The sequence below is a fragment of the Ostrinia nubilalis genome, chromosome 26 (assembly GCF_963855985.1).
Source record: "Ostrinia nubilalis chromosome 26, ilOstNubi1.1, whole genome shotgun sequence".
In the NCBI taxonomy this organism is placed as follows: domain Eukaryota; kingdom Metazoa; phylum Arthropoda; class Insecta; order Lepidoptera; family Crambidae; genus Ostrinia; species Ostrinia nubilalis.
The window spans coordinates 2,376,200-2,393,250 of NC_087113.1; the positions used below are offsets into that span (position 1 = coordinate 2,376,200).

A 17,051-nucleotide genomic window follows, 5' to 3' on the forward strand; every position below is an offset into this window, starting at 1 on the left:
AAACTGATATTTTATTAGTACCTATATTTGAACTGAAACCCTAATCTAATAATGTCATACTTATGTATTGCTGTTGGTACCTTTATCAAAATAAAAATAAAATAATAATTAGGGGTGTAGGTTCCAAAATGGTTTTCTACATTGAATTTGATAATGACACCATTAACCAATAATTCAGGTCATAATTTAATGTTTTTTTAAAATACTCTGATTTAGGTGGCTGAAAATCCAATTTAATAATTAATTAATTTTCAAGACTAGATTTTTTAAGTACTTTTTACACAAGTTTTAGCTTGGAATTATTGGTTAATAAAATGGTGTTAAATCTAGTGCATTCATTCATCTTTTATTTATTAAAACTTTTATGCACATAAACCACGGTACATAAGGCGAAAACTTAATGCTATTAGGCATTATCCTCCAGTTAACCTTAGGGCCAAACTGAGAATATAGTAGGTGGTACAAAAAAATTGATAAAAAAAATATTACTTAAAAAAATATTATTCTTTGCCTGATGTTAAAAGTCTAATCGTTTTACTCTATTTACTGAATAAAAATTTTATATTTCAGCTTTGCTAAATAATTTCAAAGTAAACCAAGCATTAAAAAAATTAAGATAAACCATATTCACAATACATTCTCTCAGAGCTCATGTATGTTGCTTAAAGTTTATAATGACTGTTGTGTCACTATCTCATAACTAAACGACCCGCGAGAATGCTATGAGCACTTCCGCACGATAAAATAATCTTACGTGTCAGCGAGATCTCGTTTGTCTATGGAATTCAGCAAATGTAGAGCGCAGGCTGATATGATATTGCACCGGATTTGGCAGCCCAGATTTTGCGTTGCTAGGTATTTAGTTATCAATTTTGCTATGCTTATCTTGATATTACTACCCCACCGACTAGAACAGACTTTTGTCGGCTGATAGTTTGGTCGGGCTGTTAATCAGTATGAACATGTATAAGAGTAGGCGCACACCGTTGATTTTTCGTCGGCCGATAGTTTAGTCGGGCATTTGATCAGTATGGACATGTATGAGAGTGCGCACATTACACCGATTTGGTATCGGCCCAGTGGCGTAGCTTTCCTTAGATCATAGATGGGCATCTATAACAAAATTTGTTGGGGGCCCCATCAAAGAAGGTCATTTAAATCATGGGACCTTTTTCATCTAAGAAAGGTCATTGCAATATTAAAGAACTTCCCTAGGCAGCCTACTCTGTTTAGTCGAAAAAGTCTGGCACTGGGGCTCCTGTATTCTGGGGACCCCATTTCATTGATACGGCATATACGTTGGTAGCTACGCCCCTGTATTGGCTGGATACCTCATACAATTTAGAAGCCGATTAAAAAATTTTTTTTTCGTCAGGAAATGCATGAAATTGCATACCCACTGGCCCGGGGGGACCAGTGGGTTATGTGAGGCTCTCCCTGCCAGATGGGCAGGGCCTACTCACTAAAACCTGATGGTGTCCTCCCAAAGTCTTTGGGACGGAACAGCGAGTTATTATCCCGAAAAGCCGACTAAACTATCGACCGACTAAAAGTCAGTCTGCATGCAGGCTGTCTAACTATTCACAAACGATGCTTGCTTATGTGAAGAGCTCTGTGATTGGTTCGTGTGTTACCCTGAGCGTCCACGCGCACTGTGAGACCTCATAGTAATGTTTGTGAATACGGGCGTAAGATTTTCAAAAATATGAAAAAAGAAACACTTGAGTAAACCTAAACATGTTGAAACAACAAACAAAACACACTCACATAACGTTATCAGCTTATCAGTTTCGCACACAAGCAATAATGTGCCTTACTCCATTGTGATAATGCGATTAGCACCCGGATAACAAAGAATGATAACGATAAGAAAAAAAATGCGATAAAAGTGCATGTTCTACCTACGTCAGTTCATTGTGGTTCTAAAAGATGATAAATTAAAACAATCAAACGTCACTTTAATGTTCCTAAAACGTGATGCGATAACTAAAACAACATTATTCGTTATCAAGAAAAAAAGTCATCCAAATAAATCCCTCAAGCGTTTTTGAATTCAATAACTCATTCTATGGATTATTATATGATATGGATCTCCAGGATTCTTTCTGAAATCAATTCAGAGTGTGCTTTTACTTTAAAAAGAACCTATGTTATTGATATAACTAAACTCTGCCGTATGGTTTCGGGCTTTCGGCAGAGTAGAATAGGCCACCCCTAGTCTACAACAACAAGTATTGTGTGAACAAGTCCACACTCCACGAGTGTAAAGCCTGGTCCGTGAGCACGTAGAATCCCGTCCAATCCAAAGACGGGATTCTACGTGCTCACGGACCAGGCTTTAGGTAGGTACAATGCGGGAGGAATGGCGATGGATTGTGAAGCTAGTCAGTAGCTTCCAAATCTGTTGTGACGACCACGACCACTCTGCCAATAATGTAGCGACGAAGAAGAAGTCTTAAATATTTTTCCCGTGGATGTCGTAGAAAGAGGCTACTATGGGAGAAATATTTGTATTTTTGCAAAATCCTACCACTGCTTCGGGACAATAAATGGGCCAGTGCTGAGAAGTGCTTTCTTTTACCCCGGAAAGAGCCGTGCTTCTGCAGTGAATAATAAATGACCTGATGATGAAACACTGTCTATGCCATTTAAAAAGAGACACTTTCTGTCTAGGCATTTAATATGTAGTTAATTAAAACTGTAACTGCAGCTCAGTTGAAATCGGAAATATCATTCGAAAAGGATATTATTAGCCATTTTCGTAATTATACATTTACAACAGGTGCTTCCAAACAGACCACAATATTCATTACTGGTCGTTTACCATCAGGTGCACTTTATTGAACTTCTCAAAATGAATACTCATTTAAATTGCATGCAATAGTAACCTACTCATTATGCCACGTTATTGTTAGTCTTTTATTCGTTTCTCCTCAGTAAATGTAATGATATTATCGTAATAAACCACATTATTTTGTGGATGTGGATGAAAAGGTGACGCAAACATCAGGCCTTCCTAACTGGCCAGAGTGGGGAGTGTAGGCCATATTCTCAATTTGTTTCTAGTAAATTAGAGAGGGTTGTACTTCTGCAAAATGCTATGCCATGATCATGATGATGATGAACATGATGATGATGAAAAAGCGCTTTTACACGCCCCAGTTAATCCTTACGAAGTCACACTGCCTTAGGACAATCATTGGTTGACCTTCATAGATTGGGTTTATATGGCGGTCAAGCTGTAGATCCTGGCTACACAGGAGTTGCAGCGGTGTGGGAACGAGAGTTGGGAATAGTCCCGTGCCTTAGGACAATAATGTGGGCCAGAAATTGATGACCTTCATTGGTTGGGTTTTTATGACGGTCAGGCTGTAGATCCTGGCTACACAGGAGTTGCAGCGGTGGGAACGAGAGGTGGGAATAGTCCCGTGCCTTTGTACAATAATGTGGGCCAGAAATTCAGTTATTAAAAATAATGCATGTGTAAGTTTCTCTCGTTATTTACTATTCGTAACTCTACATAATATTATACGCAGTTTCATCGGTATAATTATTACTCAAATAATTTACGTAATAGGCAAAATATTAATGAAAGAAAATTTCAGTGTGATAGATCATTATATCAGGAGTGATAGCAATTATAATGAAATGAATGAACGAACAAAAACTGAATACATACATGTAAAATACTTTAAAAAGTGTGCCGAAACGTTAATTCTGATGTAATACCGTTATGCGTATTACAACTATACTGTTTGAAGATAAAGATATAGGTAAGAAATTGATTAAGTTTTATGTAAAAATTGCAATATCGCATTCGTTCGAAACTGGTCCGAATCGCTAGATGTAGGTATACGAGGGTTAATTGAACCATTCCCACCTCGTTCACACCGCTGATCAACTATGTTAAGGTAACAGCACCTGCAGCTTGACTGCAAATAAAAACCCAACTGCTACAGGTCAAGTTTGTGGGAAAGTTAAACTGCCATTGGACCCGCAACGAAATTAATCAGAAGAACATAGGAGTTCGAACGAAGTTAAGAATTGACTTTTCCACAGACCAGTGAGTGCAGTGCAAAGCGGATGACAGGTGACAACAATAACGCCCGTATTCACAAACGATGCTTTCTTATGTGAAGCAGCAAATCGAACGCACAGCGTTGAACAAAGCTCTGTGATTGGTTCGTGTGTCACCAGTCCTGAATCTGTCAATAGGCCGTATAGGCCGCGGCCTAGGGGCGGCAGATTCCAGATGACGCATACTCGATTTCAGAAGATAAAAGTTAAATAAAGATCCAACTCTACCCTAGCCTACGGGCGGCAAAATATCCGCCACTGTGTGTCACCCTGTGCGTCCACGCGCACTGTGAGACCTCATACCTTAATGTTTGTGAATACGGGTGTAAGAGTCTTATGCCCGTTTTCTGATCCCTATGGTAACACAACAGGAATTTTGTTTACATAGGGGTCACTTAAAAATTAGGGATTGATGGTGAAAACGGGAATTATAATGTCAGTGAATGAAGAATAGTAGTTAACACTTTCTTCCGGTGATATGTCAGTATTGATCCAACAAACATGCGCGCGCGTCGCTTTAACAACTTCAAACAATAAAAACGACGCGTGCGCCTCCGTGCATTCACCTAGTACTTAGTTTCGCCTGCATTATTATATCGTATCAATATTAAACGCGTACGCACAATAGAAACCCAGCGGGGTTATTCCGAAAAACGATATCCGAAGTTTCGAATGTTGCCATCCCTTTCGCGCAAAGCGAGATGCCAGCATGAGCGACGGTGACAGATAGACCCGAAACTACGTAAACATTTTCAGAGTAGCCCTCCTGTTGTCTCTGCCTCGGCCGCTGATGCGTTAAGAATATTTTGCGAATCGGAGTCGAAATATTTTCGTACCTATTCATATAAAATTAATTCGGTTACTGGGTTTGTTTAGCTGGTAGCTAATAAGTTTTAAAAGACTCAGTGAGATTTTATGTGTGTTTAAGGCAGCCTTTTCCTTTGACTTCGCATGTGTGCAACTCGGTGCAATATACAGGATGTTAGGTAGGCTAGAATAAGCTTTAATATTGAATTTAGAGCTCAAAAATCATGTTTGTACCTTGAAAAGCAGTAGAATATTTTCTCCGAAAATTGAATTTTTCTCATGTTTAAATGTCATGCTAATTAGTATGAAAACGCGTAGGATTTTTCCCGGAAAACTCAGACTTCAAACTTTTTTTTATCATACATGCCATGATTACATCATCTATGTAAATAAATCTTTTTATGTTTATATGCAAAATCTAGTCCACATTAAAGATTTCAAAATAGTGAAAAATTCTAGCGTATCATTTATTTTATTCATTTAGCAACGCCAGTTACAACGTTTTACTGTATTGGCCATCCCAATTTCGTCATAAGTACTAAAGTTACAATGTTTAAACAATCCTGCTAGGTCAACCGTATGAGCACAGGTGTTTCCAGTAAACTTGGCTTTCAAAACGTTAACCAACTGAATTTGTTTAACTTTAACCTTCGAGTGCAATCCTTGAACACAAGCAATACATTGACGTAAGTGCTTTTGCTTTTGTGTTATTGCAAAATGTGTTTTTTGCAATAAAAATATCTTACTTATTGCCTCCAGTAGAATGCCTATCGACCTTTACAAATTGATACACTTATTTAATGAGGGTTTTCGCGTATGAAAAATCCGCCAGATGGTAATACGTTTACGTAGACGCAAGGTCCAAATGCTGCGTGATTGGTTATTTTTGACATGACATTGACAGATATGTCAAAATTCACCAATCACGCAGCAGTCAGACAGACCCCACATCCACGTCCCGCCATCTAGCGGATCTTTCATACGCGAAAACCCTCATTAATATTCATCATCATCATCATAATTTCATAGGACGTCCACTGCTGAACATAGGCCTTCCCCAATGATTTCTAGATTGACAGATGACCTCATAAAGGTTGCAGGAAGGCGCTGGATGTAGGCAGCTGCCTACCGGCCAATCTAGAAGACATTAGGGCTATGTTATTAATATTAATAAAATATTTATGTTGTCAATGCCATATGAACAAAATATCTTGAACAAGATATTCGCTGTCTTTGTCTCTTTTCAACCCAAAAACTCGACTCAACTAAAAACCTTAACATAATAATAACGACTTCCAAATATTTCGCAAAATAGTATCTCTAAACACATAAAAAATCCCAATTATCACCTTTACACCATCGTTAAGCTCATCTGTGATTATTTACATAACTCGTACGCCCACTTATATGACTCAGCTATGTATTATGCTATGTTGTTTCTAAGATGGCGAATACGGAAGTCGCGACCTATGATTGTCTTTGAATATTGTGTTGGCGATTGTCCTAAAATGGATACAGAAGCTAAAACAATATTTATGCACCTAAAGATCTAAAATGGTGCGTTTTATTGCTATTAGTGCTAAAGCAGAGTTACAGAAGCCACGAAACTATGTTACGGTCTTCTTTGGAAGAGGTTCTTGTTGTTTTGATTTTGCATAACTTGTCACTTAACCCAAATCAAGTGAATATTACAGCTAATAAATATAAATGTAATACGGATTTAGACATGTAGAATACATTTGTCACCAACCCCTACTCTTCCCGCGGGCACACTCTTACGACAGTAAGAGGTGACTTAGGAGGGACTACACATCAAACAGAGAACGGACAGCAGTCAGCAGCGCTCTCTGAAAAACATTAATCTTTTAAACTGCGATCTCCAACCCGCCTGCCAAGCGTGGGGATTATGGCAAAACCCTCCACCATAGTGGAGGAGGCTCATAGTCCAGCAGTGGACTGTAAAGGGCTATTGATGATGATGATGATGACGGATTTAGACTGTCAATTTTGGAATTAACATACAAATCAGTATCTATGCATGCATCCACAGTTTACATTACTGTACCATATTGGATGCGGGCAGCGCAGGACCGTTCATTGTGGAAAACCTTGGGGGAGGCCTTTGTCCAGCAGTGGACGTCATTTGGCTGAAACGACCATATTGGTACGGGATATTTTGTCACCCCTCGTTCCCACCGCTGCAACTCCTGTGTACCCAGGATTTACAGCTTGACTGCCAATAAATACCAAGCTAGTAAAGGCCAAGTTGGTCCCGGGGGAAACTTAAACTGTCATTTGACCTGCAACGAAATTAATCAATGAAAAATAGTAGAGTTCCAATGCGAAGTTAAGGATCGACGATAATCCAACGGAAAACAGATGAAAAATAACAAACAAACCATTATGAAAAGAAATAAGTATGTACTTTGCATTTACTAAGGACTTGCCAATAATATTTTTCTCAAAATTTTCCTTGTCGCAACAAGATTAGTATAATTATTATAGCAGAAACAAGTGTAGGTGGAATCACTCATCATCTGTATGTTTCCAAAGATCATAGTTTCAGAGAGAATACTATGATAGTAGATTGATGCCCGTTTTTACCATCAACCATCAATCCCTAATTTTTAAGTGACCCCTATGGTAACACAACATGAATTTTGTTTAAATTTCATAGGGGTCACTTAAAAATGGTGAAAACGGGCATGAGACTTATTTCTAGCTAATTAAATAAATTTTTCTTTGTTCCAGCTCGTAGTCCCATGGGTGGGACACCTACAAAGATCCCCAGTCCAGTGGGCACGCTACTTCATAGGCGAACACCGGTAAGTTTAATTATTTACTTAGAATAAGATAACAAACAAAAATAAGTCTTTTTTTATTTTAACAGCTTCCAAAAAGGATGGGCCCAAAAGATAAGGAGACATGTAAAGTGCCCCATAAGGGCTACCTTTTCTTTTTTATTATTTACATTTTGACGTTCACGCCACTTGTGGTCTAAACTGAATATTTTTTTTTGATGATAATAATATGTTTTTATTTGTTATATTTCGGTAATTTCGGATCTTGAAACGTCACTCATGCAATTTTACTTCATGTAAAAAAAAGAACATCATTGTACAGTGCCACAGTTAAGCCGGGTCTCCTCGTGTTTTGCCCTACACAATCAACAACAACAACATGTCAACATTCAACATTTTTGTAGGCAGTTTTGTTGAATGTTGATTGTGTTAGGCTAAACACACGGAGACCCGGCTTTATACATACTACCTACAGAGTTACTTTGTTCTGCCTATAAAACGAACCAAAAATAAATACAAGAATTCTTAAATTAACTACTCAAAGTCACAGGTGACGCGTCTCCAAGAAAATAATGACAAATCATTGTAAATTAGATGTTGATTACACTAAGGTAACGTCATCTGCATCCATGACATCATGTTCGTTAGATGTTTATTTAAAACCACACCAAATCGATCGTGAAGTACCTAAACGTATGTGTTATTGATGAATTGAAAGTTCACCTTTAGATGGCATCATCAGTTAGTTTAGAACTGGCTTTGTCTTTATTTACGCGTTACTTTTATGTTGAGGAGGTACGAAGGTTTTGTCTCTTTCCATCACACTGAAATCAGCATTTGACAGAAAGAGACCGATAAACAAATAAGACTGCATTAGTAAGAGAATCTTTGGTGTAGATATTTTCACATTGCATTGTCTTTGGCTAAGTAAATAGAAGGATGGGACAGAATTATTAGCAAGAAGGTATATGATAAGTTTAGTTCTAATATTGACTAAGAGATGGCGCTGTCTCGTTTTACTTCGCGGTATCATGAAGAAGAGATTTTTGACAAAACCTATAAGGAACTACTGCGACTTGTTTCGTTGTATGTCTAGTTCATCTATGCTTAGCTTATTTTAAAGAATAATACGAGTTTCTTTGTCCAAGTTTTTGTTTGGTGTAATAATAAATAAATAAGTTCATTGCAAACAACACCCAAATACCGGATTACCGCGAAACAGTTGCTGTGTCGAAACTGGTAATTGAATTATCAACGCAATCTTATTAGTTCAAGGCTGAGCTGTGGTAAAATATGGTGAGGTTTGTTGATTTCTAAGTTTTTACCAAAGTATATTATGTATACGAGGGCGGTTTGATAAGTCCGTGACTTTTCGAATAAAACATTTTTTTTGCGGCAAATAAACATTTTATTTTTCGACATAATCACCTTTTAGCTCGATACATTTAGTTCAGCGTTTTTCTAATTTTTTTATTCCCTCCAAATAATAGGTTTTCTCAAGGCTCTCAAAATACGCGTTTATTTCGGTAATGACTTCTTCGTTAGACTCAAATCTCTTCCCACCCAGCCATTTCTTTAGGTTTGGAAACAGATAATAGTCGCAGGGGGCTAAATCTGGAGAATATGCTGGATGGGGTAGCAGTTCGTATCTCAATTCGTGGATTTTGGCCATCGTGACTAAACAAGTGTGCACACGTGCATTGTCTTGATGGAACAGCACTTTCTTCTTCGCCAAATGCGGCCGTTTTTGCTTCAAGTCAACGTCGAATCTGTCCAAAAGCTTTGAATAATATTCACCGGTGATTGTTTTACCTTTCTCGAGGTAATCAATGGGAATGACACCGCGTGCATCCCAAAAAACTGTGGCCATGACCTTGTTGGCTGACAGATTCCGTTTGGCCTTCTTTGGTCCACGTTCACCCCGAGCAACCCACTGTTTCGATTGTTCCTTGGTCTCTGGCGTGTTGTGATGGATCCATGTTTCGTCCACAGTAACAAAACGGCGCAAAAATTCGGTCGAACATTGCTAAACACTCTTTTGAAGTTGTCACACGATTGCGCTTATGGTCGAGTGTGAGCAATCGCGGCACCCATCTCGCGGAGAGTTTTCTCATGTACAAATATTCGTGTAAAATATGATTTACCCGTTCAGTTGAGATACCTACAGCATGAGTCAACTCACGCACCTTCATTACCCGATCATCCAATATCATTTCATGGATTTTATCGACGATTTCCGGCGTGATCACTTCTTTTGGGCGATCTGAACGTTCGGCGTCACTAGTGCTGGTACGACCACAACGGAACTCAGTAAACCACTTCTTTACCATTGAAATTGATGGTGCCGAGTCCCCGTAGTATTTATCAAGCTTTTCCTTAGTTTCAGTGATGGTTTTTTTACGTAAAAAGTAATGCTTAATCAGCACACGAAATTCACTTTTTCCATTTTCGTAAAAATTCACGAGGTTGTCTGCTTTGAATGGCTATCAAACACCAACTGCATGACGTAGCTTGCTCAAAATTTTACAGTAGCCCACTAATAGATTACAGTTGACGGCAGCACTGTTGCATTTGGAATAACTGCACGGGAAATTCAAAAAGTCACTGACTTATCAAACCGCCCTCGTATGTACAGACGACGATACATCAAGCTAGAAGTTCTATGTCACATGCAATAAATGCTGTTTTTCTACAAAAAATCAGCTGTTCAACAGCTGATATTGATTTTAATATGATCAAACTTGAGGATAGGGTGGTTTATGGATGGATGCTCCTCTTTTTGATGATAGAATAGAATAAAATGGACTTTATTGACACAGTGAGCATAATTTATAAACAACTAGCTGACCCGGCGAACTTTGTTCCGCCTTAATGGCAATAAATAACGGAATAAAAAGTATCCTATGTCCTTCTCCTGGCTCTAAACTACCTCCCTGACAATTTTCAGCTAAATCGGTTCAGCCGTTCTTGAGTTATAAGTGGAGTAACTAACACGACTTTCTTTTATATAATAGATAACAACACAACACGAAGAGAAAAAAAAAACAAACCGAATTGAGAACCTCCTCCTTTTGTTGAAGTCGGTTAAAAATGAAAATTAGTTGGCCACTGCGCCAATAGGCTCCCCTCAGCATTTATCTTATATGCTCGTAGGGCATGTCGTACTCGTAGAGTTAGTTATTCTATCAATAGAATTTGATTTATATTTTCAAGATCCATTGTTTTGTTTTGGGGGTGAAATACCTCTATCGAAATTATTAATAGTTCCTAAGTGAGCCATTGTACCAAAGGTCTCGGGTTTGTTACACTCAATCAAGTACAATCACCTGAGTGGATATCGATCGAACTTTGAGTTAATTGAGCTAGACTTAATTGAGCTAACAATACTTTTTAATAGACATCGGAAGTTTTAGTTGTGTGACTCTGGATTTTCATACTCATCATCATCAACAGCCGTTTACAGTCCACTGCTGGACTATGAGCCTCCTCCACTGTAGTGGAGGGTTTTGCCATAATCTCCACGCTTGGCAGGCGGGTTGGAGATCGCAGTTTAAAAGATTGATGTTTTTCAGAGAGCGCTGCTGCCCGTTCTCTGTTTGATGTGTAGTCCCTAAGTCGCCTCTTACGACACCCGCGGGAAGAGTAGGGGTTGGTGACAAATGTATTCTACTCTGCCGTCACCACACGGCTTCATTACTAGGTTTTAATAAGTTTTGAGTAGGATTTTCATACTACTCTAAACTTATTAAAACTCATTTTATTTTTGCAAGTAGACTTTTAAAACGCACTTTTACACGTCCCAGTATTAACCCTACCACTGCTTCGGGGCAATAAATGGGCCAGTGCTGAGAAGCAGCGCAAGAAATTCAGTCCTTCTTATCCCATCACTAATGCCCGTTTTCACCATCAATCCCTAATTTTTAGTGTTAAGTGACCCCTATGAAAACAAAATTTCTGTTATGTGTTACCATAGGGATCACTTAAAAATTAGGGATTGATGGTGAAAACGGGCATAAGGCACGTTTTCTACCAAAGCGGAGAGATGACGTGTTTGAATAACCAGTTAGATTTCAGAACCGAAGCTAAGTGGAGAGGTGAAAGGGGACTATTCCCACATGCCGTTCCCACCGCTGCAACTCCTGTGTAGCCAGGATCTACAGCTTGACCGCCAATAAAAACCCAACCAGTGAAGGTCAAGTTTGTCCCGGGGGAAAGTTAAATTGTTAATGAACCCGAAATTAATCAGTTCGAAGTTAAAGTTCGACTCAAGTGAACTCTAAACACAACTCACAAGGGCTGCCACAATAGATCAAACCTGGTCGAGCTGGCTCAAATGAAGGCCCAAAAAATCAATAATAATAATAAAGGTTCGACTTTCAGTGGAGCGGAGATGTAAAGAAATCTGATTGGTTATTCAAACACATTACTTCTCTCCGCTTTGGCGGAAAGCGCGGACATTATTGGAGTATAAATAAAAACTTTTTCGTTTAATAACTTTTTTGTTCATAGACAATCTCTCAATTGTGTTTTTAATTCTAGAGCGCAATGGAACCGAAGAACTTGCGAATTTTCACAATGTTTGTGCCCATAAATCAAGATTTCAAGACCGAAGTCAATCATTTAGAAAAGTTTTAAAGTTATTTTTAACGGTATTAATTAAATAAATTTGATTTTAATTGTACGTTTACGATTATTTGTAGTTAGATGTAAATGAAGTGACAATAACGCGTCGAATATTGTTATTATTTCTCGGATTCATTATGATCTTTAATTCTAATTATTTTTAAAGACTAGCTGGCTGAAAAAAAACTAAGCAGAGTTCAGTGACTTACGGTAAGTATAATAGAGTACAATCTTTAAGTTTAGTCCTACGAGCCTGGAACTAGGGTTGCCAACTTTAAAAAAAAAATAGAGTATCAAAGGTCAGAAAAGGAAAACAAACAGTATTAAAAAAAACATTTTTAACTGGTATTTATCTATGGATACTATTGATGTTTGCTGAAAACAGTATTTTGTATACTTTATTTTTGTTCAACAGTAAAAAGTATTAGGCCAATACCTAATACAGTATAATACTGTTTTAACACTTATAGTTGGCAACCCTACAAAAGTCAGACTGCTCACTCGATGGACCTCGTAAAGGTTACCGACCTAGGAAAAGGACCGAACGTTGTGGAAATCCTTGGGGGAGGGTTTTGTCTAGCTGTGGACGTTTTTAGGAAGAAATGATGTCTTATACTTGGCACATGACTCGTCATGGAGCGCTTAGATGTGGCTAGCGGAGGACCGTTCTTTGTGAAATGCTTGGGGGTCTTTTGTCTAGCAGTGGACGTCTCGAGGCCCACAAATGTTTATATTTGGCACATTTCTTATCATGCAGTGCCTGGTTGCGGCTACTGTCGGACCGGTCGTTGTGAAAGTTCTTGGGAGAGGCCTTTGTCCAGCAGTGGACGTCTCAGGCACACAGTTGCTTATATTTGGCACATGTCTCGGGGTGGAGCGCCTGGATGCGGCCAGTATAGGATCGGTCGATGTGGAAATTCTTGGAAGAAGCCTTTTTCCAGGAGTAGACGTCTTTAAATTCAAAAGTACTACGTATAATGTGGGCACTGGTGGGCAGACCTCGGAACTCGGTGGACGGAACGGTGAAAGTGGGGGAGGCCTTTGTCCAGCTGTGGTCGTCTTAGGCCCACGTCGTTTCAGCCAAATGATGTCCACTGCTGCACAAAGCTTCGCCCAAGGCTTTCCATAATGAACGGTCCTGCGCTGCCCGCATCCAGGTTCTTCCCGCGACCTTTACCAGATCGTCGGTCCACCTAGTAGGGACCTCAGGCCTACAGTTGTTTATATTCGGCACATGTCGCTTTACATCACGATCGAGTGAAACCTGCCGTTCTCTGTTCCACTCTGAATCGTTGTGCAATTAGTGTGTGCATAATTTTAGCCACGAAATTGTAGCTATGGCCGCTACGATTGCATAGCTAAAATAAATAAAACGTTTAATTTGGTTTATAATATTACTTTTACGTCTTTAATAGCTCGCTGTAAGCGAGTACCTACTGGGATAAAATTTTCGAATTTGTAATATTGAAAAAATCACGCTAGCTTACAGTTGGTTGGGGTAGTTGTAGAGCAGGGGTGGCCAACTTGATTAGACAAAAGATCTACAGTACTGTCTACTAACGAAATCTACCACTTACATACTTCTTGAAATCTTAAATGAAACAGCATAGTTTAGTAAACAATCATGTAGGTAGTATTTTTTGCCTTGCTACGATCGACTGGACTAATAGTCGCGATCGACCGGTTGGCCACCCCTGTTGTAGAGAGATAGCGAAGTAATATTATATTAATGATTCTGTTCATCAAATAAACGCCATTAGATCTCATACCAGCCAGAGATATTATATTGATTACGTTATCTGTGTTATACAGCCTTCAAAGAAGAAGACAGGTGACGACAAGTATTTTTAAGAAGCTAATTCTTATTCCTTTGGTCTACGCGAAAATTGAGTCAAGATAATATTTTATTAGTCAAAGGCCAAAGCTTGAGCGGGGTGATGACAGGGTGTGTTGGTTTTTATAATGACCACCAATGAGTTGGCTTTTTTATCGGGGCTGTGACGAATGTCCGAGGAAGTGGTATAATTAGAGCAATGTGATAAAACCCGAATGAGACTGTCTTTGTAGTGTTATTATATTTAGCGTTTGTTATAAATCTGCTAAGCAGTTTCTTCCTGTCTTTACTTCATGAGCCTTATTTTTAAAGGATTAGAATTGCAATTCGCATACACGAATTATATGTGATTAGTATACAAAGTAAACATAATGCATTTCACTGCAGGACAGCCAAACCGCCTCAGTGGTCTAGTGGTAAGACCACCTATCTGAGAAATGATAGCCAAGAGTTAGGCTAGTAAAACTCTTATAAAGCTTAAGCCTATATTCACAAACGATGCTAAGTGAAGCAGAAAATCGAACGCACAGCGTTGAATAGAGCTCTGTGATTGGTTCGTGAGTCACCCTGTGCGTCCACTGCGTCCACGCGCACTGTGAGACCTTATAGTAATGTTTATGAACGGGCGTTTGGGTGACTGAATGAAATGAACTAGATATCGTGCTTTGAAATGAGAATGAGAAATGAAGAAATGAGTTCCTTGGGGCTGAATTGAATGAAGATTTATATTTTTTTACATGTTAAAGTGCATGTCTTCTTTCACCTCAAATCATTACCCTAATTTATAAACATGGCACTAAGACATGTGACTTAATAACGACTTTTTTGACAGCATTTCCAGTAATTTTTCATCAACTTACATGTTATTAGTTGTTTAGTGTCGATATCCATATTATTGCATCGGCCATAAATATTAATTAAGGATTAACATTATTTTAATTATTATTGTAATTAACAAAACTGCTGTGTCGGGGTCTGCAGAAATTGTAGAAAGTGTGCCATTTTTGATTGAAATAATTTATTTAGATGTAGTTAGTTAATATGTGGTTAGCAGTTAGTTGCTAAATAAGGAGATCATACTCGTATTGATGTCCAACGATTTTGAAACGCCTAGTGGCAAAAATCAAAAACTAACAATAGTAAAATTGATAGTAGCGCCCTCCTGTATGGTTATACAACGTGGCAATAATAGGAACTAATAATCCAGATAAATAGTAGCGCCCTCCCGACAAGGTGTAAGACGGTTCAGTGTAGGTCATTATTTAAATGCTTTGATGTAACTTGTCTAAGAACATGGCGTAAAATAAAACATGCATCCCACAGTCGACACCATAAAAACTTTTATAGCGCTACAAGCTGTAATGCCGTAAACTTTTTATATGTTTAAATAAACAATAATATGAAATAACTTAATTTTCTTTTTCCTTGTTAGATGTTAGATATCATTCATTAAACGTTCCGGAAAAGTAATTCAGATTTAATTGGTTTAATTAAGAAAGTTAGTGCAACTGGAAATGTGTTTTATTGTGAACTGAATTACAGACAAAGACACATCAAGTTTGACGTCTTATGTAGTTATAAATTGGTGCTATTTTCCAACAAAAAATACAGTTTGATGTGCAGGCGACTCTGCAAACTCTACATGTTTGCAGATTAAAATTTGTGCCATATTTTTGTAGCAGCACGTGTTAATCATAGCGAAAGGGATATAAAATAATATTTTATCAAAAAAATGCGTATGTTAATATTTTAGATAAAAATAGACTGTAAAAATACCAATCATTAGACAAAACACCCCTTGAACTTATTTATTTCAGTCAGAGTCTCTTACTTATTGAAATAGAAATGCAATTTCTATTTCAATAAAAATCTGTACAATAACTGGACTACATGGCCCTTTTAAGTTACAATGACTGAAAGTTTACCATTGGTTTTAAAATTGGATTTGACTAAAAACCGGTTCAAATCATTACAAAAGATATTTGACTATTAAATTACAATTGAAACCGATTGTCTATGATATAACTTTAATTCATAAATGGACGATTGACCTAATTGTAATTTGATAACAGTTGACAGTGAAATACGAACCCAGAGCACACTGTAACCGAATAATATTGTTATTTATACGCCCGCATGACTTAACAAGGCTATAAAATGAGCTATAAATATTCAAAGGAAGACATTTGTAAAGTTCAATGATATTAATGACACGTAAAGACTAATCATTAAAGTTTAAAACCATGAGGAAGGCCTGCTAAAGATTAAGCATAGTAAGAACAATGTATGTAGTAAAATTTAAAATAAAGACAATAAAGTGATTGTCATAATACGTGGGAAGATCTGGGAATCCATTTTATAATTTCCTCGATGTCTTTTATATTCGTTAAGAATCATTTTCATTTTAAATTGCGATAAGCCACGTTTTCCTGTAATTTAATGATTCAATATTGCGTGGCCATCTTGTGCCAGCAAAATAAAAAGTTCACAACTGTATTTTTTTTATTTAACCTTTTGCACGCCAGCCCCTTTTTACGTCACTTCACGCCCGACGCCAAGCTTAGTAAAATTTCCTGTGATAGTGATTTTCTCTAGTGATGGGACATCCACAAGTATTGTTTAGGTATTTTTTGGAATTTGGGGTGATTAACAGTAATAACTACGAACTGAACTGCAATAAAACACAATTTCATAACAGTTTCGAACAGATTTTATTTCTAATCTATAAAATACAATAAGAAAAAAATAAAAACCTTCTAAATTTTCATGTCATTACAAGGTAAAGTTCACAACACTATTTGGCAACTATAGTTGTCTACGGCGTCCCCAAATAAGTGTTTTTATAAAAAAATAGAGTTGGAAAAATACATAATTATTATATCGATGAATCTATCTATAATTAACATTAT

General features: G+C 37.7%; 1 protein-coding gene across 1 annotated transcript in view; it reads left to right on the forward strand.

Annotated features, from left to right (window-relative positions):
• The window catches only part of LOC135084398 (uncharacterized), a 55,058-nt gene that overhangs the window by 2,132 nt on the left and 35,875 nt on the right, over nucleotides 1–17,051 (forward strand). Inside the window, exon 2 of the mRNA XM_063979174.1 lies at nucleotides 7,636–7,709. Coding sequence (XP_063835244.1) covers nucleotides 7,636–7,709 — 74 coding nt within the window. The remainder of the gene's footprint in view (nucleotides 1–7,635; nucleotides 7,710–17,051) is intronic.